This window comes from Eleginops maclovinus, chromosome 19 (assembly GCF_036324505.1).
Source record: "Eleginops maclovinus isolate JMC-PN-2008 ecotype Puerto Natales chromosome 19, JC_Emac_rtc_rv5, whole genome shotgun sequence".
Taxonomy (NCBI): domain Eukaryota; kingdom Metazoa; phylum Chordata; class Actinopteri; order Perciformes; family Eleginopidae; genus Eleginops; species Eleginops maclovinus.
Genome location: NC_086367.1, coordinates 10,942,640 through 10,967,039, shown reverse-complemented (window position 1 = coordinate 10,967,039; position 24,400 = coordinate 10,942,640). Strand labels below are relative to the sequence as shown.

Sequence of the window (24,400 nt, the reverse complement as noted above, 5' to 3'; positions counted from 1 at the left end):
ATTGTATATACTCAGTATTGTAGAGACAATTCAGATTTGCAAAAACAGGGGATTTCCTGCAAACAGGGTACATCATCTCCAGCTCTCACTTGAACGGATACTAAGTGAAGTGTAAAGCCATGCAGTGTGACTGATGACAACAAATACATATTACAGCATTAAATCTTTGGTGGATGATCTCATAGCATTATGTAAGACAGCGGTGCCCGTGCCAGACCCTCAGACAGAGTGCAGGAGAGACATTCAGGTGCATGCTGCTCAGCACGCAGCTCTTCTTTGCTTGCCATACTTGGAAGTTTTTAACTTGCTCAATTTGTTTACCTGAATAACAATCCCAAGGTAAGCCCTTAAAAGAGGTAGGGTCGTTTGAAATAATTATAGCTTTCTCATCTTTACAATAAAACTCTAAACCCTCATGAAATCTCCTGGCGATTACATAATTGGGTTAAGGGAGAGAAGGAGTTAACACATCTGGAGTGAGCTACCTCTGTCTGAACCGTAGGGGCTGTGGGACCTTCACATGGGGCTGCAGCTCAGCTTTCAAATACAATTACATATTTGTGCAAATTGTACCCACTTGCCTAAACTTTTTACATAGTTAAATGACTTTCTTAAGATGAAGATAAATGACTTGAATCTGAATCATAATAACGTGACAGAGTGTTAATTATGATTTTCCTCTCATTACCCCGGTGTTCACAAAGTCTGAACTAGAACACGGAAAAAGGACTAGTTTATGAAAATAAAGAAAGGCATCAAGTGACAGTGAGAAACCTTCCACACAAGCACATTTAGACAGGAGTCCATGAAGCTGCTTGACCAAGAGTGGAAACAGGATATATGAAGAAATATGATCAAAACTGCTTTACCATGTGCTCGTTTCTCTGTATCCCACCCCAGAAGCAGCACCTGACAAGAAGCGGAGGCAGTGTTTAGATCTTTAATCTATTTAAAGAATAAGAGTGCAAGTGCAGCCTCAGAAAGGAGGTGGGTTGCTCAAATCAGTCAAGTGCCATTTGATGATTCAGAGGAAGGGTAAACTCTGGTATGAATGGCAGCCAGTGACTCAGATTGCTGAACACGCACACAGATGGCTTTGGTTGTGTCAACCTGTGCCTTTCCTGTGACAAGGAGACAGCAGAAAAAAAAGACGTGTCTACATCCCGTCATCTCACCCCTCTCCACTGTACAATTCACATGCCAAGTCCCATGCATCGCAGTAGGCAGAGCTGGCGAGACAGGACAGGAGTCGGGGTGTCTGCTCCAATTCTCCAAACTGGGATCCCATAGCAGAGGAGAACCCATTAAGCGAGTACTGGACTTTGGCTGACTCCCCAGCAGCATAGGCCCCTCATCGTAAGTCCCCCCCTTCTCCCTTCTTCTCTCTCCCTCTTTACTCCTCCCACGCACACTCCCACCCCCCCTGCTGGCTTGGGTGCCAGGAACTAAAGATGTATGGGCCTCTGCAGAGAACCGCCTCCAAGGTAGCACATACAGTGTCTCCTCTGCCAGCAAAAATAAGACATTGTGCTCTCTCTCACAAGTCCCTCTGCATCGCAGTGGCCAGAGAGCTGCCAGAAGCTCCAGCCAATGTCTACAGTGTTGCCCCCCCCCCTCCTCACACACTATTTCCCCTTATGGTTATGAGAAAGATTTACTTTTCTTAGCAAGAACATTTATGTCCTGCCAGTGTGAGTTTCCTAAGATACATTACTATGTACACAGAAGCAGACCACTTGCGTTGCGTTTATTGTTCTTAGGCAGGGAATAAGGAATTACACAGGCTGAAGAGGATCTGGAGTTGGAAAACAGATAGGAACAGGACAAGGTTGCACAAAAAATGCCAAGCTATACAATAAGTGTACTTATGGGTTAAACACATATTAGCCACATACTCTTCGAGATGGACTTCAAATCAGTTCTAGGGACTTAACGCCAGACACTAATAGTAACTGTTTCAATAACTTGAACCCACGTCTAGTTACATCTCTGTTCCAAAGCCCTGAGCAGCCTTTTTTCAAAAACAACAACATACTCCAACTTTCTTATTTTAGAGGATATTAGTCATATTCCTTTTTGGTAAATGTAATCGCCGCAAAAATACAAAAAATAAATAAAAACATAAATGTCATTATAGTCAAAAGCATTTGTGTAATCCTGACGTCCTGCAACCCCAGCGATTGAAGCCATTAAATGCTTTTATGAACCAGCTCTGGTCTATAATCAGTTCGGCCTCATGTCTTTTAATGTCTGCACATTTTACAGACTTTTGAATCCAGAGAGTGAGTTTCTAATAAAAGATCTTGAAGAGCTTACATATCAAACCCTAACCAGCAAAAGGACATGCATGCGTATTTGACATCTGTCTTTGTGCTTGCGGTAGGTCCCCAATATTGGGCCAGACTAACTTGAATGTTTTGAAGCGTAAATGTTCACTGAAGTAATGGACACATCTGTATTTTAGGTCCAGTGCAAACATGTGGACATTTGAGTGCGAAGGGACGGCTGCATGCATCCACCTCTGAGTGGACCAGCTGAGAAAACACTCCTCGGTACACACTGCACACAACATAAAAACTTGAAATTCCCCCGCTCTCTTCCCATGGCACCCATTTGGTTTGGCCCTGAGCTGACATCACACCTACTCCTCATTTCATGACATACTGCACGGGAAGAGTTTAACATACAGTACATCACCGGCTGATTTATGATGAGTCAAAAGGCAGTACCGATTCTGTTGCAGCGTTTGAGCTTTTGAGTTAGATAAGAAAAGACATCAGGAGATTTTGACGGAAAAAGTATACTTAACACTGTAGTTCAGTCATATCCAATTCCCTCATGTGAAGTTGATGACATGGGAAAATGCACTGTGGTGCACTACCGTAGGACCAACACAGGTTTTTGAAACACAGGACAGAAGAAACTCAGGGATCTACAACCGACCTAAATAACCTGACCTTGGGGACTGTGCCAGACCTTCAGATTTTCTAATTAGCAAATATTAAAGCTTCAAATGTTGCAAGCCAGGCAGGACAAATGTCAGGGCATGTTGAAGAACCCCACAAAAGCTGAGAGATTTTGTCATATCACTGATAAGACCTTGAATGACTCTTTATGAAATAAGCTTGAGCCCCTGGATTAAAAGAAAAAATCAACTCTTAGTGATGCAAAGCAACTACATTAAGTGGCGATGAGATCCCACTATTGTTACTATGGCCTATTACTATTAATAACTAAGGTAACACTTCATTAAAATACAAAATATTGTAGAATTAAGTGCAAACCATTCAACTGAGTCAGCATATTGCAATAACCCCTAAGAGAGCTACATTAATCACCACTAGCATTTGTCACTAGGTTTCATCCCACAATGCATCTGTTTTCCTAATGACTGTGGTGACTGTGTTCGACCATGTCCTTCCTCATAAAGCTTGTGTGGTTAAATAGTGGTTTCAATAGCACGACAATGATCCTAACCATTATCCTTTGGCCTTATTGAAAGATAGTCATCATTTGATGATTTTAAAGCTTTTATGAAACACTCAATCATGTTTCTCTTACGCAAACGCATCAACTTCAACTTAAAGATTTATCCAGACATATGTTGACATCATAGCAACGATAAAAACAATACACACAACACATTTCATATACTTTTTTAAACAGGGCTACCATGCCGAGGGAGGAATTTTCACAGGTTGTTTTTATTTACATTTAATATTCAGTCCTATGTCAGTTTAAGCTTTATAAGAGAAGAAGTCTCACTGCAAATGTTTGGTAAAAACCGATGCTACTTAAAATGTGTGCAATATTTTTTTTATATATATATATATTTGGACTTGTTTTGACATTCTGACATCTTCCACAGTTTGATCAGGCAAGGCTCCAGGGTTTTGCAACGTTGTTTCTTTCTTTTTAATGTGCAAGAAATTATTATTATTATTATCTTTATTTAATAAAGAGCAGAAACTAAATCACAGACAATAAAGCCAGAGCAGAATAAGGAGAGCCAGACGCACCATCCATAGCTCAACACAATTCTGGGAATTGCACTCATTCATGCTGGGATCGGAAATAAGGCAGACATTTGTTTTGCACATTGAGTGTTAATTTGTCAGAGTGCTAATTAGATGTAAACATACCTTGTTGCTCAGCATGCCAACTATAACACACATGGGAAACAGTGCACTTGCACTGAGGATATGATTGAGCCTGGTTGGTGGAATTCCATAAAGGCCAAGGGCATTTATCACTGGATGTAGAAACAGCTAAACACAAGAGCAGCTTGATGCCAGCGCAAGAATCCGTGCAGCAAAGGTTGATTGAGTAGGCAAGGGTTTGTGAGAAAAAATATTGAGGCATATTCCATGTTGGCAGATCCTCATCTTGGTAATACAAGAATGGTGAACCAGCAGAAGAAGTATGCATGGTTTTCAAGAATCCACCACGGCTTTTCTTGGCATTTTCTTTGCAATTGGACAGAAATTTGAAATCCCTTGAATACCACTACATGCCATCTGATGTGGGCCGATAGATTGCAAAGAAAATATTGTGAGTGATTATCTGACATTAGCGTGTGTTTTTCTAGGATATTTTGAGGCACAACAAAACCAAACCATATCTTAACTAAATTGCTAAATCTAATCCTCACTGATGTTGGAATGGAAGCAGCAACCCAATTTTCTGGATAAGCTTGTGACATCTCTTTCAGATGAGTGTTGGGAGGAAACAGATAAAGCTTTCCATGTGGCATGTTCTTTTTCTGGCTCGTTCCTTTGCCCGGCTGCCAGAGAACTGAGTTTAATGGAGTGGTACGAGGGGGAGTAAATGCAGGAACTTCAGGGGAAACACTGAACATGCATGAAGGAAAATAGTCCTCCTAAATGGCTGTGATGACTGGGGGACAGAATGTGTACAAATCCAGGCAAGTGGCCAAGCCAAATAGCCCAAGGGAGCCAGAGGGAAGCCATGGGGGAGTTCAAATGAAGTATAGGGAGGGTGGACGGGACAAGGCGAGACAAATGCCATTACAGTGCAGAAATGAAAAAAAGCCATGAGGGAACCTGGGAGTTGTAAGACTGTTTCCTCTGAGGAGGGGATCAGGGTCTGGTTGCAAAGCGATATGGAGCCACCTGTTTAATGGTGCTTAACATGCAAAAACACAAAAATGCCACGCACATGATTGCGTTCGCCCTCAACTGAAAACAAACTGTATACCACAGGAACAAGAAGTATCTCTACAGCTGCCTTTTCCACTCGTTCCACACACACACACACCCAATAACCTCTTGGGTTCTGTGTTTTCTGCGCCACGGTATGTACAGCCAAGTCACACAGCCTGAGCTGCAGGGAGGTCCAGAAACCCGGAGGGAGATGGTACGTGACAGAGTGCAGGCGGTGAGTGAATGTGTTTGTGTCAGGTTGGAGAAGCCAAAATGGATATTTAGTGAACGATCTTCAAAAAACCCGGGCACGCTTCAATGAAGGTATGAATGTGATGAGTGGCAGCATGTTTTGACAATCAGGCTCATGCCCAATTTGTTTTCGGGGAAGAGAAAGGCAGTGGTTTAAAGTAACAAAATAGATTTACTCAAGTACAATTTTAAGAGACTTGTACTTTACTTGAGTACTTCAATTTCTTCTGGGCCAATCTGAATAATACTACTCTACTAGTACTTTTAATAATTTGATGCCACTACTTTTGTACTTTTACCTAATTGAACATTTTGAATGCAGGACTTTTATTTGTAACCAAGTATTCTTACACTCTGGTATTTTTACTTTGACCTAAGTACAAGATCTAAGTCCTGCTCCCACCTCTGGTCAAAAAATAGAAAAGACAGCACAGTAAGACAGAGGGCATCTCATTTCCATATGTTTTTTTTTCCGTTCAAACCATTTTAATCAAGTGTGTGGAGCTAGTAGCTGACTGTGATATAAAGAAAACAACAGGCACAGAACATTAGGTCTTCCTTTGTTGGTGTGTGTGTGTGTGTGTGTGTGTGTGTGTGTGTGTGTGTGTGTGTGTGTGTGTGTGTGTGTGTGTGTGTGTGTGTGTGTGTGTGTGTGTGTGTGTGTGTGTGTGTGTGTGTGTGTGTGTGTGTGTGTGTGTGTGTGTGTGTGTGTGTGTGACTGCTCTTATGCACACGTGTATACAAACTGTGCCTGGATCCACTACAGAGAGGAGAGAGGGCATGTGAGCCTCATGTTGCATCGATTGCTCGCTCAAAACTCTGAAAGTGATTTTCTCGCTGTATCTTTGAGGAAATGATTCATTAGGCTGTGGCCCTGACATGGAATAAGAAGCAGCCACTCACCCCAGGCCGGTGCATTTGGAGTTTGCACCGTGACGAAGGGGAAGATGGGAAGCAGCCCATGAAGGCAGGGACAGGAGGAAGGGAAGAGAGTGGGGTGGGGTTAAAATGGTGGGGATGGATGCAATCGGAGGACTGGAAATGCAGATCTGGAGGAGAGGAAGGTTGGAATGAAGGAGAGAGGGGAGGAGAGAGAGTCTCTGTGGCTTTGATTCAACAATACAACAGCTCCCAGACCAGCTCTTCTTTCCTGGAACACCACAGAAGCACACAGCACGAAAGAGAGAATAATGCTTTGTACTAATCTTTCTGAGGTCATCTGGCGCACATCTTCTTCAATTGTTTGCGTATCCTGTCTCACAATAAAGCACTAATGCCAACACAGTCTACTGAAGATGAAACACTGTGGCTTGATACAGTATTCAACTTGAAAATACGAAGCAGAAATGCAACCACTGACTTTAAAATGTTGGCAGTACAGTTAAAAGTTACATTACTATAATACACTTTCCAGTTTTTTGTTCTATTGTCACTGATCAATCATTTATCAGCTGATTTACTTACATGCGAAAATGTTTGGTTTTTTTGCATTCACATACGTCAAAGCTAATAATCAAACCCAGGAAAAACCCACCATAGCATGGCCCCTTAACTCAACGTCACTATTCAGAATCTTGAACATCGCAGAGCGTTCCATTTAAAATCTGAATGCAATGCACCTTCTGACCGCTTTGCCTTTGTGATCCTCAATATCTATTCGTACAAGAAACTACTATGCAACAGCTGCGCCTCCTAACCAAAGTAATGTTTAAGTTTGAAGATTAACAAAGTTAGGGTTGTGGTGGCAATGTCCATAGAGACTTGGCTTGGGAACTGGAACCCGTCTTTGCCGGACTTCAACACCAGATCAAGTCTCACAAAAATCAAGTGCTACCGAGGTGTTCGTTCCCTCCACTGCTCCCCTACCGCCGTATATATAAAGGCAGCCCACTGCTCCTAACATCAGGATGGGTCAAATGCAGAGACCTGGGACGATTAAGGGTATATTCTTTTTCTCTTTTTCTTTCCTACTACTAAATAAAGCATTTCAACAGCTCAAAACCACTTGTTGCTTTTCACAAAGGTTTCTGCCCTGTGTGCATGGGATCAACTTTTTCTGGATATATAAATATACTTATATAAAAAACCAACAACAAAGACAACTCGAGCAGAGGGAAAACCTTCCAACACCATTATGTCAACATGACCAAAATTGATTGTGAAGGCATGGCTTCTGTAACTGAGGTTAGTTAGGATCTGCTGAATTTGAGGTAATTTGGGATAAAACGCATCTACCAAAATTGAGATGCATGTGCTTGCATAGGATTCAAATGTGTCAGAAATGGCTAAACATGATGCCCCAGTAGCTCTTGTGGTAAAGGTGACGCTTCATGAACAAATGTTGAGTACTTACTGAACGGGCCCCGGGTTCCAGTCCAACTTGCAGTTCTGTTCTATGCACTTCATCCTTTTCTGTCTTCTTTTTTCTGTTGATTGCAAAGACAGAACACAAAGCAGAGGTACACGTAAATAGAATACTACAATACTTGCACAAAATCAGGACTATAGACATAACAAGAACAAGCAAAGCATCTAAACAAGAAAGAACTAAACAAAGAAAAAGTCAAAAACAAACAAAACATTTCCAAAGATGGTTAGGTAGGCCACATGTACGAGTGTGTGTATATTTGTATCTGACAAACAAGAGACAGGGTATTTCAATCAAAGACGAAAAACACAAACAATATATTTATCCTAGATTTTGTATAATAATTGTATGCTGTTTTGCATGATTTTTCTAGCAATGGAGGTCTCCCCATGGGCTCTCTATCTCCATGTCTGACTATCAGTGAAATTGTGGTTGATATGAGACAGAATGGTGTTTTATTTAACCATTCTTAGAAAGGGCTATTTATCAGACTTTCTTGGAACATAGGGTCATTTCACAGTTCTGGGAAGCCGAATCGGGAATCGAGGCAACTGCCATTAATCAAGATGTTCCAGCATTCAACTAATTCACTGCTATCGACTTGAAAGAGACATTTGCGAAAGATCGTAATTTCAGTCTAAAAAAACACAGGAAAATAGTCCATCTGGGACATCCCAACTTCCTAAAGAGACCTGAGTGCTGAAAGGTGATAAGGAGTGTTTGACTTATGTGGAATGCTATTTGGTTGAGGCTGAAAAGAGGAGTGATAAAGCAAACTTTTCCCAGATAGGGTAAAAGGAAGGGGGACAGGGTGAGTCACAGCGAAGATGAGAACAAGCAAAGATAAGGAAGGGAGGTCTGGATTATATGCTAAGCCTCATTACTCAACCTCCCACTCAGTTTAATACATTGAGAGATAGAAAAAAATTGAAAAATTGGGTGAAAATGCAAACTAAAATAACGTATAATTGTGTTTGTGTGTGTAAGGCAGTGTGGGTGTCCATGCCCCCCCAGTTACCCCGTGTTTATATGAAAGCAGCAAATTATGAATTAAATAAATGTCAGAGAGCTGTTGGTCTGGGAACACAGCAACAATCCCAACCACACTACATTTAAGAATGTGACTTTCTGCCCTCAGCCCTATATATCATCTTGTAAAACCATAACATTCCCACTTCCCACTGAGCTGCTCACGATAGTCGGGGCAGCATTAATGCACCCCCAAACCCAGGAATCGTGTCAAATGGTCAGATTCCGGATGCATTCCCTTCATGGATTCAGAGCGGGGACGCCAATTAACTTGTTATCTGTCACAACAAGACAATAAAATCACTCAGATGGTCATTGAAGTGGTGATTCGCATGATTGCGAAGCTGGCTCGCTTCTAATATTGTTTTTACTGATGGGTCTGGGGTTTGCGACATTGTTTGTACGGGATTGGTATGCGTCACCTGTGCTTTCAATCACTCTGAACGTTCAGTTTATGATGTGAAGGATGCAGGGCATGAAGGGGAGCAAGGGAACCCCATAAGACATGTGGCGCTGATCAGAGCCTGTACTACCATGACCTCATTGTCACGTAATTGACTCTCATCGTCCGTCGTTCTCCAGCTTCCTTCGTTGTCGGGGCATGTGAAGGTCGCAGCTATTGAAGTTTTACCCTATCACGTGATTATACTGTTGACTGCGATATTAAAGACCCACGATGCATCTGGATATTCTGTTCAAACAGTTATTTTCCCCTACGGATATTTAGCAGACAGTCAGGCTCTTTTCAAGGATCTCCAGATTTATTAATGGAAAATCATGTGAGGGCTTTAAATTGAACAATGTAATGTCTGCTTCTGTAGCTGACGCAGGCTCTTTAAGGACTTTAACAGGCCTAATAAATCACAGACACGTCAGCCGAATTTAGCATTAGATAGCAAAGTAACTATGGCAACAAGTGACGATAATCAGGAGACAATAATAGTAAGCATGTGACGTAAAAAAAAGGTGTTCGCATAAAAAAATAACCAAAAGTAAAGGTAGTTATTACTACCGATACAGAAAGGTCGATATGGGCCATATTCAATTCTACTTTTAGAATTTGCTGCGGGCCAATAATCATCGACCACGGGCTGCAGTTGGCCCCCGGGCAGTAGTTTGGACATCCCTGGATTAGAGCATAATGAACGGCTGAAAAGTAATGCTTTTATCAAGAACATTTTCAAAATTAAGCTACATTTGTCTATAAAAATGTATTTAACTACTATAATGTAAGCCATAATTGATGTATAATATGTAATAAACCTTCAAGGCAATAAATGTTTATCAGTATCATTTAGGTACAGCTATTTTGTTTTTATGTAATAACAAATGTTAGACTTTACGGGAGGGATGGAAATAAACACTTTTATGATCTGGTAATGAGAGGAAATAAAAGTTAATGAAAGAGCTGAAACGTGGCGGTCGGGCTTGGGTCTTTAAAAAGGTATGATCAGGATTTCAGAAAGCCTACTCAATTTCTTAAGAACTGAGAGTCCTTTAACTCAGAGGTTTAATCATTGGAGAAAAAGGCTAAAGTTAGGCTGCATGCCCTAAAGTCTGATGATTGAATAAATGTTGTCAAAAAGTGAATGTTGTATCAATGCACCTGATTTTTCAATCCCACGTTTATAGCCACTGATTTGCTAATAAATCGCTGGGGATTTGAACATAAACAGCTGTTTCTAGAGCTTTTTGGATGAACTAAAATGACTCCCTGTCAAGATCATTCAAATTCAACAAAGAGGATAATTGCTCTGTCTATTTTTCTCTGGCTGACTACAGCATTCAGAATAAGCTTTTTCTGAGCACAGACAATTTGTCTTACTAAATGCACATTACTGTGGTCAAACTCACTGGGATGCATTACAGATGAAGACCAGGAATGCTGACCAACTAACTACATTGTGGATACCTTCAAACAGGCTTAAATCTCTCCTCTGCTCGACTGTGTTTATTACGCATCATGTTGTTTCCTGTAACTAATAATCCAATCAGTCCCAGTTGGGCTGGCCCATAGACACATGCTCAAAATCAAGCTCCGAAACGAAGCGATGAGAGAAAAGACGCAGTGTGTGAGAACGTGTCCTTCCAAACTTCTAATGACATTATTCTTAATCACTGAAAGAAATTCTCCCTAAACAAACCCTTCCAGTATGAACAACCACTGAAACCGCATCCTGGTGTTTCTCAACAGAACGTTAACCTGGTGACAGCGCATGTAATGCCTCACAGCGATGCTCGTACGGCTGTGTTCTGTAATTCCTAAAACCAGCGGTACCATCCATCAGTGAGCGCAGCATGAATTAGTAGGAAGAGAGGTGAGGCGGGGTGAGAAAGGAGGGACAAAGAGAGTGAGAGGGGGGAATAACTTTGCTAAGGCTGTTGGGTAATATCTCCAGAGCTTGAAGACACCTTATGTAAACTGCTGGGTGTAATCTGGAAAACAGGCAAACGGAAAGGAGGTCAATGATGTATCTTCTTGCAGTGGAGGGACTGTGAAGCTCCTCAGAGGGGAACTACGGTGCTCAGGCAGATGTAGACACACACACACGAGCATAAATGCAAAAGTCTGGGATGAAAGACATGGCTCTGCAACACGGTGATTCATCAAAATTAAGCAGATGTAAACCTATACACATTGTAACCCTAACACCCAATCTATCAGAAAGCTGCCTGTTGTCTCCGCTCTCCCACAGTTTAAATCTCTGCGCTGAATAATGGAATATTACTCCAGCATACACCTCCAGTAAATCATCATATACACTGCCTGCTGTATCATTCATTCCTGCTCAGTCTCCTCTCAGTGATTTAAAGCGATTGCTTTAGCAGCGCAGCTTTCCAGCGCAGGGTTTCACCCACACACATTCACAGCAAGTAAATCCGTCAGACGCATTTATCATAGAGACCTTGATGCTGTGTGTGGGATTCCTAAGGCATTTAAAGTGGTGTTGATTTAAGAATGATATGCGTTTGTATTTTGAATTCCGTGCAAAAAGTTTTGCCCCATCAAAAATACATATTTTCCTGCTAGGGATGTCTGCCTTCTATCCGATATAATGGAACATGATGGGCAAAAAATACATTTGATAATAAGCAGTAATGTTTCTTTCCAGAAATCATGACACCAAGTATATATTAATGAGTCTGAAGAATTCTGCAGTATTTTTTAGTAGATATAGCTTTTTAGTGGGGTCAACTTTTAAGAGCTCTGCATAACAGCTGTGATGGTAATTAGATGCTATAGTATTCCCATTTTCTTTACAGTAAAATATATGATAATGAGGTTATCTTTCTTAAGTTGCACAGATTCTTTATATTAAACTTATAGCTCTTTGACAGCAGCGTTCCTGCATCAGGCCATCACACCTTAGCTGAGAAGGTGAAGGCAAAGGCCTCATCAAAAGATCAAACTGCTTCCTGTGGACCCACCAGGGATGTGCTCCACTGTCCCCACAGGTCAGAGAAGAGGTGACCCTTCACTCCAATAACCAGCAGCAGATGAGCCGGAGCAGGAAGACACGGCAGGAGTCCAGGAAGTGGCTCGGGTAGGAACATGTTTGGAGAGAGTGTTCTTTCTGGCAGGAGGGGGGTCTCTGGTTTATTTTTGGGGCCTTGGCGACATCCCTGCTGTTTTCCTGTTTTCTTTCTTTTAGTGGGTCTCGGGTTAGCAGGGACAGATAAAACAGGGGAAAGGAGACATTCCAGAGGAGCATACATTTCTTTTCTCACACCACACAGGATTTAGATGGAAGTTCCTTCATCTGATAGATGGCGAAAAAAGCCAAAACAGTAATTTGACAGTACAAAAGTAGCTGTTTTCCAAAGGGGAAAGCAATTTGTCAGCATTGGCTCATTTAAGTGTCCAGATTGAAAGGACTAATAGCTATATATATGGTGGAAAAATCCAAGAGACAAGCCACAAAAACTGGATGATAATGATATTGGAAGCCAGTAGATGGCAATCTTGTGAGCAACAGAATACAGGCTCTGGGTCATTTCAGGGGGCTGTCGTCATGATGCCGTCACAGCAGACACACTTGACTGTAAACAAAAAAGCATTCTCACAATGCAGAGCAGTGTCTAAAGTAGAAATAATATAATAAATGCTCAAAAGTTAGAAATCATCTTATAAAATGGATCACCACTTTGAAGAAAATTATGTGTTCAACATTGATTGGGCATTTCTGATTCATGTCTGCCTATCATCCCAATTTCAAGCTGCTATGATCCTTTGAACTACCCCCTTCCCACTGAGCATGACATGCAAAGCCAAGCTGAATGTCTGTTGGGTTCCTCTGGCATCAATGGGACATTACATTCATATTGCTGATTTTATCAAAGTCCTCACCATTGTTGTTTGCCTTCCGTCTATGTCTTTCATTTCCCCCCTCAGTCACTGGACTGATCCAAAATGATTATTGTAGCACTGAGGAGGAAATTAATAAATCATGGAGGAGGAAATAAGAGTTCCAGACAGTGTGGGTTCAGTGACATACATGCATGCACATTAATGTAGGATACTACTAAAGCATATAACATTTGTATGTGTATCCTTGTGAATCTGTGGGTAAAAGTGTATTTATTTGCCAAAAGCAAGAAAATTTGGCCAGGATTAAAAAGGAAAATGTTTAATGCTTTTGGATATAGCTGTAGCTACTCTCATTTTGTAAACTAAAGCCTTATGACTTTTGACTAACAAACAACTAAACATCCATGTGCAGGTGAAACACAATATCTGCTTTTCTTCAGCACAAGAATGATGAGATTTTACACGGGAATTTTGTACTGAGCACGTCTGAATATTAAACTCTGCCAACATTTCTCATGTCAACAAACAACCGATCACATCAGTTGAGCAATACGTTAGGCACGGACTGAGCGAGCGCTGCTGTTGACAGATGCCGAGAGGAGCAGGGCTGTGATTGGTCCGTCGCTGTGGGTGTTTCCGCATTCCGCGCAGAGCTGTGTGCAGAAGACGGAGCGAGGACGGTCGCGTCTGAAGACAGCCTCCTCCAGTCATTCCCAGAGGAATAGCGGTCCATCGCCCGGAAGCAGAGATGCCTTACATGTTCATCAGTACGCAGATCAGACTGGTGTGTATTTCGCATCTGCAAAATGACTCGTGTCGTTCTTTTAGCGCTAGATTTGTTTACGTTGCAGAGAAATGTAGCGCTAATATATTTAGAGTGTAGAATAGTTACGCAATCGTCTGTTGTGTTCTGCACATAACAAACAATCAAGGCTACAAGCTGAGCAAGCACCGTGCGTATGGCTGTGTTATTTTCTACCATGGTGTACTAAATGAAAACACATGTTGCCCAGGGGTTCAGCCTCTTGTTGCGCATGTTCATGTTGTTGTCTGCAAGACTCGCGCAGCCTAATTCTAAATCCTCTGGGTATCTGATGATCTATTTTTAGTCCGTTCACAATCCAGAGATTATGATCCGCACCTGCCAGAGGGCTGCAGGTGCACCAAGAGCTGCACAAACAACAGATATTGTTTTGAGCAAAGCAAAATGTTTCTCAGTCAATCTGCACAGTTAATGTACTTGATTATATCTTTACAGGAGACTGGTCCAACTAATGTGGGGGATGAATATTCGGATCCAGCTCTCATGAACTACCTGGGAGCAAGGAAAACAACCATACTGGGAAACAATTTGTGAGTATTGAAAACGGGACATTAAAAGGCATTGGCTGAAGATAGAATGTAAGCGAGGTGATTTGCAGGCACTGTTTGTCTTACAAAAGCACCAAAAGGGTGGGTAATTTCTATTTAGATTCTGTAAATAGCGACACCAACATCCCACAAACAGGAAATAACTCTAATGGCACTGTAGCGTGCACTCCCAAGGGTTCTGTGAATGTGCTCACACTGGGCCATATTTCCATATTCAGGCACTCATTTGGGCAGTTAACATGTACATATTGACGACAGAGCTGAGATCGGGGCACATGGAGAAAAAAAAAACTCCCAATGTGGTTGAGGAAGGCTGATTTAGAGTAAACCATTCAAGCTGATGGAATACAGATCAGGGAAATGTTGTCATTGGCAATCTGATTCAAATGCTGCTGGGAAATGAAGGAAGTGAACAAGCACCAGAACAATTAACACTGTTCTACTTTCCAAGCGAAGTTTAGTAAAAGATAGAGAAATCCCACATCTGTGAATAGTAGAATGACTTTGTGTTTATGCTCATTTAGTGCCGAGTACCATGTGGACGACCCGCCTCGCCTGGTGTTGGACAAACTAGAAAAGATGGGGTTCCGCGTGCAGGCGATGACGGGGGTAGGACAGACGCTGGTGTGGTGCCTGCACAAGGAGACGGAGTGATCAATCATGGTGCGAGTGTTGGCTGTATCATAATGCCTCCAGAATAATGAAAGAGAAGAACTAAACGTTGGCTCTACATTGAACACAATGACAGCTCAAAACCAGCCTTCTGTCAAGTGCAAATAAAGTCCTAAAGATGAGATTATCTCAGAGGTAAGGTTTCAGATTACCTTAAAGAGGTGACAGGTCAACAATTTCAGGGCAATACTAAACTACATTCCAGATTTTAAAAGACCTTTAGCCCATATTGTTTGCTGTTTACTTCTGCTGACCAAATGAGAGTGAGGGCCAGTTTAACTGTTTGCTAAATCATTTGGCAGTTAAACTTAATAAGGCATGTCGCTAATTTCTGCCTCACCCAGTTCTCCCTGTTTTCTGTCCAATAAATAAAACACTTCTCCAGATAGAGAACTATACTTGCAGCACTGTGTAAAGATGTTTTTCTAAGTTTATCATATGCTTATGATTAAAATGATGTAGATTGATTGTAAACTTATGAATAAAAGAAAACAATCCTGTTGCAAAGGATACACAACTCTGATGATCATTTAGACATGAAAGGAAAAGGGATGCTCTCGTTGTGAGCTATCACAGCTCTGTGGCACCTTACAGGGATGCTGCACCCCCCGGAGATGAGGCACTAACTCTGCTCCACAGTCTGGATTATTCAGCTAGAGAGAGCCAAATATCGCTGGGTGGTTTCAGTACAGCCCCAGGTCTGATAGCATATGTCTGGGGCCAGCCCGGATCACTAACCCACAAACCAGAAAGTTTGCCAGCCAAACTCTTAACAGTCCTGCTTCCTCACACATGACTTGGATTCAACCTCCGTGCTAAAGATCAAAAAGGTGCTGGTGCTTCCCAGTTGTGTGACGGCAGAAAATTCAGATGCTGTTTGCATAGGCCGGCGTGACAGCTTCGACTCGGGACAACATGAGGGAAAACGGTGCAGAAGGGGATGCTGTGTAGATTCCCAGGCTGTGCACAAACCAGGCTCATCCTGCCATCCTGGTTTGCATGCAGCACAAGCCACTGTGGGCTCAGGGCAGGGTTGGTGGTGAATGTGTTTCCTGTAATTGTATTTCCTCTGTTGTCATTTGGACAGAGTTTGTGTGTTTCTGGGATTTTTTTCACATTGCATGGATTTAAAAAAGGCCACGCATAAACAAAACCATGTGATGAGGGGATTTTGCAGGAGGAGAGGAGCAGATGTCTCCGACCACACCGCTCCACAGCTGGACATTGTGTAACCTAGCCATGGCGAGGCAGAACAGGAGTGGTGGAGAGATGAATAGCTGGGTTGGATTGGTGCAAAAAAAGCTGCTATATGTCCCCTAAATAACACAATGACAAGAGACTGAGCAGCCACACCGGCCCTCAAATACAGACATGGCATTACGCCATGGTCCCCCGAGGGACAGGAAAATAGGACGTTTTGAATAGATGGTTGTTCCACAGGTAGAAGACCGAATTTCAGGGTGACTGCAACAGTTTGGCACTGAAGCGTGTGACTCAATGTGGGTCACAGAGCGGTAGAGTGTCACTTCAGAGAGTATAAATAAGCAATACAGAGTATCTTCTAGGTATCTGTTACATTAACCTATTATGAAACAGCGTATAACATTAATAACTTAATCATAGGAAAGGAACTGTTTTTGCATGTTTTTAAATTCAATCTGGTAATTGGACTTGAAGGGAAAACACAGAGGTCAGTATGTTGTTCAAAAACGTTTTTGACTAACTTTTCTGCAAAAATATGCATGAAGGAAAATTGGATGCGCATGTTTCGTTTATGTTTCCTGTAGCAGTTATCACACGGTAGATTTTCAGAGATAATTTTGGGATTCTTAATGAAAGCTTTTCTGTGATTAAAGCAATAGCTCTTTGCTGCAAGTTAGATGAGAAGATTGATACTACTCTCTTGTCTGTCCTTTCGATTTTAGGCCTGAGCCAGATGTGGTTGTGTGGGCGGTTAGGTGCCAGACAATTTCTTGGCCGGGAGCAGTGACTTCTCTGGTAGTTGCCTTGCAACCTCACGGTGACAAGACTCCAGAAAAACCACCTTTCCCTGCCAAGAAAGAGTTCAGCACCTAACCCGTGTCAAATGTGTTGTTATGATTGTGTGGTTTTGGGACAGATTAAATAAACTAAACTTATTTTCTTTCTGACTGTCAAACGGACATTAGTGAGCCGTTTTTCCAAGCTAACATAAACTCAATGTCTTCTAGTAGTGTGTTAAGCTACATTGGAATTCATTACTTTTATGACTAAAAATAATATCCCCCAAATCTTTAGCAAAACAAATACGATCATGTGGAGGTTTAATGGAATACATTTAGATGAAACATCTGTTCATCTCAGTTTATTGCAGCAGCAGACTAGATTTTGTAACCATCTGAAACAGATGGAACCGCAAACGCAATACATGCTGCGGGCTTGTACTCTTTATTTTGAACAAAAAGTCCAATTTACAATTAAAATATATACACGCATTGATACGCTGTGGGTACACAAAATAGTGTGCAGTACTGATTCCTCCCCGCAGCCTGAGTATTAAGACTCCTACCTCTGGGTCACCACTGCAGCAGCCCTCACTTCTTGTCTACTCTGTCTCTCTCTGTCATCCTACGTTCTTAGTGAAGGAAAAAACATGACACGCAGATTAGAACCACAGATTTGAAAATGTTTCTTTTTAGTCATTAAAAGGATTTAATTTTCAACAGTGTATTGCATAAAAAAAAACAATAACAAACCAATAAAAAGGCTTTATGAAACTAAAGCCTGAAACAGGTATTCATGTAATGGTTGCAGGCCGGTACCGAGCAGTGCCAGGACTAGGCGTCCTCGTCGTCTTCCCTCTGCATTTGTTCTATGAGCTTCTGTCGCTCTGCCGCCTGTCTCATCTTCATCATCACCACGCTCTCATAGTCACGCTCATTTGACAGTAGACCCTGTAGAAGAGGGAGACAGAGGGAGGGGGGTTATTATATCATGGAAACTGTAATACAGACCATATTTCATCTGAAAGAACACATTATAGTCACAATTCGATACATTTCTGTCTGTGAATTCAGACACAATGAGGCTGTGATGTAACAATTTTAGCCTCAGCCTCATGGTTTTATAGCATAAATATTGATTTGTCGTCTCAGAGCCCAAGCCAAGAAAACCCAGAAGACATGACATCAACTGTGTTCACAGGGTGTGTAGAATTCCCCACGTGTAAATTGATCTACAAGTGTACACTTTGCGCAGTAGCCCTTTAATCAATATTTAAGGAACATTTCCAGTGATGCATTTCACTGGAAGGGAATCAGAGAAAAGTGAAACATGCCTGTGTTTTATATCATGACAACATCAGCTCGGGGGCGGCACACGGAGCGAATGACACCACTGTCCCCGTCTGCTGTCTGTTTGCTTTCACGACAGGCTCTGTGGGCGCACAGCGGAGGAGAGGCTGACTCGATGGATACTCTCATCGCTGTAACCATCGGCATGACGGCAGGGTGAACATGTATGAGACAGCAGCCCACAGAGCAACTGTGACAGGGTAATTCCGCTGCCTGCGGTCATTAAACCCCAAAATGAGGGCATGGATTAAGCCTGGCAGTTGCCCGGGCCTCTTACTGTGTTTGTGTGATTTCTTTGAAGGGCTTGAGTTTTGCCAACGATGGCGACAGATTATCTTACTGTGGGGGGGAATCGGAGAGGGCAGCCACTGGCTAATGGCTAATCAAGCAGGGTGGAACACCAGACGTCTCACACACAGGTCATGATCTGTGTGGTCACTAACACATCCAGACACAAGAAAGGTGGACTCTGAAGAAGCTTTTTTAAAATATGCACCTAGTGATGACGCTAATATGTGCATAAATAACAAACATACAGACTCACAGAGGCCATCACTCTTTTTTTTAAAGCGGAAGGAGGCCATGTATCGGCAGAGTAAGCCATTGTTTCGTAGGATTATATCCATGAAGTCTGCACGGCCAAGGAAGTGTCTCTTTACCAAGACAGAGTGCTGCAGCAGAGCGAATGAGTGTGTGCATGCAGGACTGAAGGAGCGATTTGAGCAGGAGAGGTACGTTCCTGTCAGTGCGCTAGCTGAGCATCTGGAAAACATCACGGGGACTCCAGCATCCATGTGCGGAGAGAAAGAGGGTAAGTATGGAGGAAGAAGAGAGGAGAGGGTCTGTGAGGGGAAGTTACCACCCCCCCCCCCCCTCCACCCCTGGATTGAGGAAAGCTGCGATTATCATTCCAGTAATGTGAGCTCAAGCCCTTGTCTGACACGTAACTCTGAAATATCACGCGAGCACCATTACGTAAATAAACAAGTCTTGCATCTTCCAATTAAACAAAACACAAGCAAATATACATGCAAACCTCTGAGCTCTTCTTCAGGAGATACATCCCCGCTCTGCCCTGCCCTCTACTGGCCACCATGCTGAAGTGCAGGGGAGAAATGTGAGGATTGGTCACTGACCTGCTCTCTTCCCGATGTGGTCAAGGGCGGACTGTACCACGGTAATGAGTTAGGGGGAATTCTGAGCATTAACAGGTGCTTTATGGGCAGCGTGACGCATTTCTTCTCAGAATGAGGGCTGTTTCCTTGCCTGAGGTGTTGTTAACTTATGTACATGTTTAGCCAGTGCATCACTCTGTAACTAAACACTCGGTAGTGTTCGTATGTGTGCGTGTGTGTGTTTCAGTAACACTGGGGCCCAGGGTGAGGAGGAAACCGCAGAACACAAACAATGGGCCCCCCTTACAAAGCCAAGAGAGCGGGGCACAAGGCCACCGCAGAGGTAGGATAGTAGTAAAACACACACACGCACACAAACAAGCTGAGGATTAGCTGTGTGACATCAGCACATGGCCAGGCCTCCAACCAGCATACCCCAGCCTGACCCCAGGCCAGTAATGACATCATGAATACCACCAGTGCTGTGAGTCAGGCAGTGTAACACAGACACACACACACACACTCTCTCACACTCCTTCCCACACACAGCAGGAGGCATCTCTCAGCGCAGGTGGCTCCCTGTGTTCCCCCAGCACAAGTTGTCAGATCAGCTGCACATTACACCCTTCCTCAATGTGTGTTTGGGTGAGATGTGTGTGAGTGTGGAAGCGTGAGAGCATGAGTCAATGTGTACTTGAGGAAACAAGTGTGTGTGAATGCCCTACAGAGGGAAGAGATGTAAGATGTCGCTATCAGTACAAAAAAGAAAATGGAAAAGTCAACTCTTACAAGCATGAGAAGGAATTTCTGAAGTTAAAGTTGTTTTTTGAACACGAACCTATATAAACACAAATTTAAGATCCAGTATGAGGAGTATAAAGGCCAGGAATAAGGCAAAAAAATCGGGTTTAAGATCTTGTGGCGTATTCCTCACATAATTTACATTCTCATCTAAATCATTCAGTGTCCCCTCGTGCCCTGCATCCATTATGTTCCTTCACTCATTTATTCTGGTTTTGTATTTAATTTGTTGTATACACAAAGATCACGACAGCTGACGTCGCTTTCCTCTGTTACTTTAGATCTGCTGATGCACCTAAACAGGAGACCACACAACTTCCCTGCCACACAGAAAGTAGAGACATGCAATGGAGCGCAATTTTGTTTCCTTTTCTTTACTGAATCAGTTTGTAAAAAGCATGCATTGTCAGTAAACAGTGCATCAACCCCATGCATAATAAATGATTGTAAATGTAAATGGACATTAATATACACTATATAAACATGCTTGAGCAGCTACTTTATACACAACTTAAGCCACCAAGGACATTAAAAGCTTAACACCTCTGAACATTTAATTTAAATACACTTCTTGGCTGATTTTATTGCTTCATGCAGTGAAATTACACTATAGTACCCTTAAAAACATGTATACTTCCATTGTATGCTAATGGTCTCTTAACTTTGTACCCTGAGAGGTTACCAATTTGCGTTTGATGACTGGATTACTCATTAACACCAACTATCAGATATCTCAAAGCCATGTACTTCACAGATTCTGCTGCCAAGAGAAGAAACGGCTTTGTCTTCAATCCTGCTCTGTGGTGCCGGCTAACATGTCTGCCTCTAATGTACTCTGGTGAAGTTAATCAAGGAGCTATTTATCTGAAGTGCGTGTGGTGGAGTGGTGTGTGTGTGTCACGGACCTATGGAGTAGGTGATTTATGAGAGGCGAACAGTTATTTAGAAATCATTTGTGTGTGTGTGTGTGTGTGTGTGTGTGTGTGTGTGTGTGTGTGTGTGTGTGTGTGTGTGTGTGTGTGTGTGTGTGTGTGTGTATGTGTGTGTGTGTGTGTGTGTGTGTGTGTGTGTGTGTGTGTGTGTGTGTGTGTGTGTGTGAGAGTGTGTGTGTTTGGGGGTGGCCCGAGCACTCCTGCTAACTCAAACAAACAGTCAGCGGGCAGGGGTACTGCACATGCAACACTGGAGCCAAGGTGAAATTCCTACGCAGACAAAACTGGAGCTTTGTAAATGGTGGAGGATTAATCATCGTTCATTATAAGACTCGCAGACATAAAACCCCGAAGGTCTGGTCGATTATAATGTTTTTGTTAGTGAAGGACAAACACTACACAGAGATTAAGGCCCAAATGTACTTCCTGTATTTAACCCTTTGGATGCACATGTAGTTCAAACATCTGGTTTTTCAACGGAATTCCAAGGCAAGCCCTTCTTTTATTTGACAGCAGAAGTCAAATACTAAAGTCTTTCTGTCTGAAAAGAATGCAGTCTTAGTAGATACATCTAGGATCATTGACTGTGACAATGCATCTGCAAGGATTTAGAGCCATCGTTCAAACTGCACTGGGAATGATATTTACTGTGTTAAACAAAGTATAATAAGTAAAAAGAGACAATGGATATTCCATATTTTCTCTGAGATGTAATTGAGATAACAGCAGTGGTTAAATAAGGATGTTTTTTTTTTTTAGATTAGAGGCAGTCCAGTTCCTGGATGAACTGCTGTACAGGAAGTGATAGCTGCGTGTGGACTGGAGAAAGCCAATAACACTCAATAGTCAAGGGGGGAAAAACATCAATGGATTTGAAGTGCGATGTAAGGGTGTGTGCGTCTGTGTGTACGTGTAGTTATGTGGTTGTACGTGGTCACGGTATTAGACAGAATAGAACCCTGTTGGATGGAGAGGGAGAGAGCCTTTTGAAAGCTGTTAAAGTTAAAGAAATAAACAGTGAAAAGTGAAATGGCAGCGAAGGCCTGAACTCCCGGTGCCCTGGCATTGCTCTTTATGATGGATGAGCTCGGGGATCCTAGAATAGGGAGATGTGGGGGTTTGGCCTCTTTAATATCCAACAATACATCGTTGTAAAAGCAAAATTATGTCTTTCACATCCTGGCCTTCCGGGAAAAGCCCTCTGATTGCAACAGACTTCTCAAAAGTGGCCACAGGACTGGTAAGAAGAATGCAGTCTGACCTTTGGAGATGAAGGCATTACGAGGGAAGGAAAAAAATCTAAATTAAATCAAGGTTTGAAACATAACATTTGAAATGTCTGTGCATTAGTCCTTATCTATATTATGTATTCTTACGTGCAGAACAAACCAGCGTGGAATGTATCCTGTAACTGTTTACATCATACCTCCAGTCTTCAAAGTTATGTAAATATTTCAAACATGATTTTATAATGACTAATGATTCAGCGCCAGGAGACACAGCAGTACATTCCCAACCTTCACCAACCGCCCACATTCACTGACAGAATAACTGTGTGATGAGCTATGCATATGCATATTTCTTTTTTATGCTCAGTCCTGCAAAAACTAAATGGAAAGCTCTATACATTTTATAAGTTCAAAACCACCAAAAAAATGTATGAAATTGCTGTATAGAATATCAAAACATTACCATTGTATAACATTTCTTTGAGGGGGAATACTAGGGATGAATTTGTCACCCATAGTCCACAAGAATTCCCGTAAAAATCATATTTCTCTGACAGAAAAACAGATGCTGTGATTTCCTGCTTTATGTCCATTCAAGCACAAAGTCCTGAACTCATTAGTGAATATTTAACAATGTGGGATAATGCTAGAAAGCAAAAACAGACACCGCGACGTATTTGTGTCTAAAACCTGCATGTAAATATTAAGCTTATTTCTGTTTATGTAGTATTTAGCATCTCTATCCACATTACCTTCCCAGCAAAGTATATTTGTCCTTTAATCATCCAGTTTTTTCATCGTGTTGGACCTGACGTGACCCTCCTCTGTTGATTAGAGGCTACTGTAAGCTTTGTCCTGTGATAGTGAGTCTGGACCAGATATTCTGAAAGATAACACCTGGACTTTGACTGATGTCAGATCTTTGTCATGTGGCAAATGAGTAGCAGCACTTCCTCTTAGCAGCCAGACTGCCAGACTTTTGTTGGAGCGCATTCAAAAGGCTCACCCTGAGTCATATCTCTGGAGACATCAGTGACGACAATGGTTTAAATGATGACAAATGCTCTCACTAGAATTGATTAAAGGACATGACGAAGAGTAGCTACTGGGAACTGCTCTGGAGACACATCGAGCTGTGGACGGCCCAAATTTGCGCAATGAATGGACCGTCTAGACTCATTCTTGACTTACTCATTCATCGATGTACTACAATTACATTTTATCGCAAGTATAGTATGTCCTATTTTTGCAATCATTTGGAAAATGTTTTTCATATAAAAATAACTTTTGTAAATGTAGTCTAGATGCTGCTGGCAGTCTGAGGGCCTCGATACAGCGGAAGCTGAAGAACACACAACAAAGGACCAGAAGGATATCCACCAAAGCCTCGGTGTGGGCTTCTAGCGCCAGTCAAAGCAATATCTGGAAGCACTTTTTATCCTGCAACAACAAAAACATGCAGCATCCCAGATTTCAGGCCCAGCATAGCTGAATCCAACCACACTGCCCGCTATGGTCAGGCCTTAGAAAAGAGACTTATACAGAAGTTCAGCTAAGGCTTAACGTATCAGCCGAGAAACTACCTAGCACGCAAACATAACTGAGAGAGCCCGACCTTGGTCAGTCTGAAGGTCTTATAAGGTCATTCCATCACTGCAAACAAACCTGAGCTCTTCACCCTGGTTGTCTTCCAGCATGAAAGCAGCTTTGTGGTTGTAGGTGGAGAAAGTCAGGGGTTTCTCAGAAGAAACATGTTAAGAAATGTTCTGTTCGATCTTGAGTAAATGTTATGATAATTTCATTTGCGTGGGTAATTGTGTCGGCTCTT

At 42.2% G+C, this 24,400-nt stretch overlaps 2 protein-coding genes across 2 annotated transcripts in view; one reads left to right on the top strand and one right to left on the bottom strand.

Annotated features, from left to right (window-relative positions):
* Nucleotides 1-13,693: 13,693 nt before the first annotated feature.
* gchfr (GTP cyclohydrolase I feedback regulator) lies at nucleotides 13,694-15,567 on the top strand. Its single transcript, XM_063908158.1, has 3 exons — nucleotides 13,694-13,904; nucleotides 14,379-14,473; nucleotides 15,016-15,567. Exons 1-3 carry the CDS (start codon nucleotides 13,869-13,871, stop codon nucleotides 15,143-15,145), a joined length of 261 nt encoding a protein of 86 aa, XP_063764228.1. The 5' UTR covers nucleotides 13,694-13,868; the 3' UTR covers nucleotides 15,146-15,567.
* Nucleotides 15,568-17,820: 2,253 nt separating this feature from the next.
* Nucleotides 17,821-24,400, bottom strand: part of dnajc17 (DnaJ (Hsp40) homolog, subfamily C, member 17) — a 30,424-nt gene continuing 23,844 nt past the window's right edge. Inside the window, exon 11 of the mRNA XM_063909009.1 lies at nucleotides 17,821-18,096. Coding sequence (XP_063765079.1) covers nucleotides 17,980-18,096 — 117 coding nt within the window. The 3' untranslated portion in view covers nucleotides 17,821-17,979. The remainder of the gene's footprint in view (nucleotides 18,097-24,400) is intronic.

What these genes read in the sequence shown, in the direction of transcription:
- gchfr (XM_063908158.1), top strand. Translation starts at nt 13,869, where the DNA reads ATGCCTTACATGTTCATCAGTACGCAGATCAGACTG. An exon ending in TCAGTACGCAGATCAGACTG is followed by an intron (nt 13,905 to 14,378) that starts GTGTGTATTTCG and finishes ATATCTTTACAG; the next exon opens with GAGACTGGTCCAACTAATGT. An exon ending in ACCATACTGGGAAACAATTT is followed by an intron (nt 14,474 to 15,015) that starts GTGAGTATTGAA and finishes ATGCTCATTTAG; the next exon opens with TGCCGAGTACCATGTGGACG.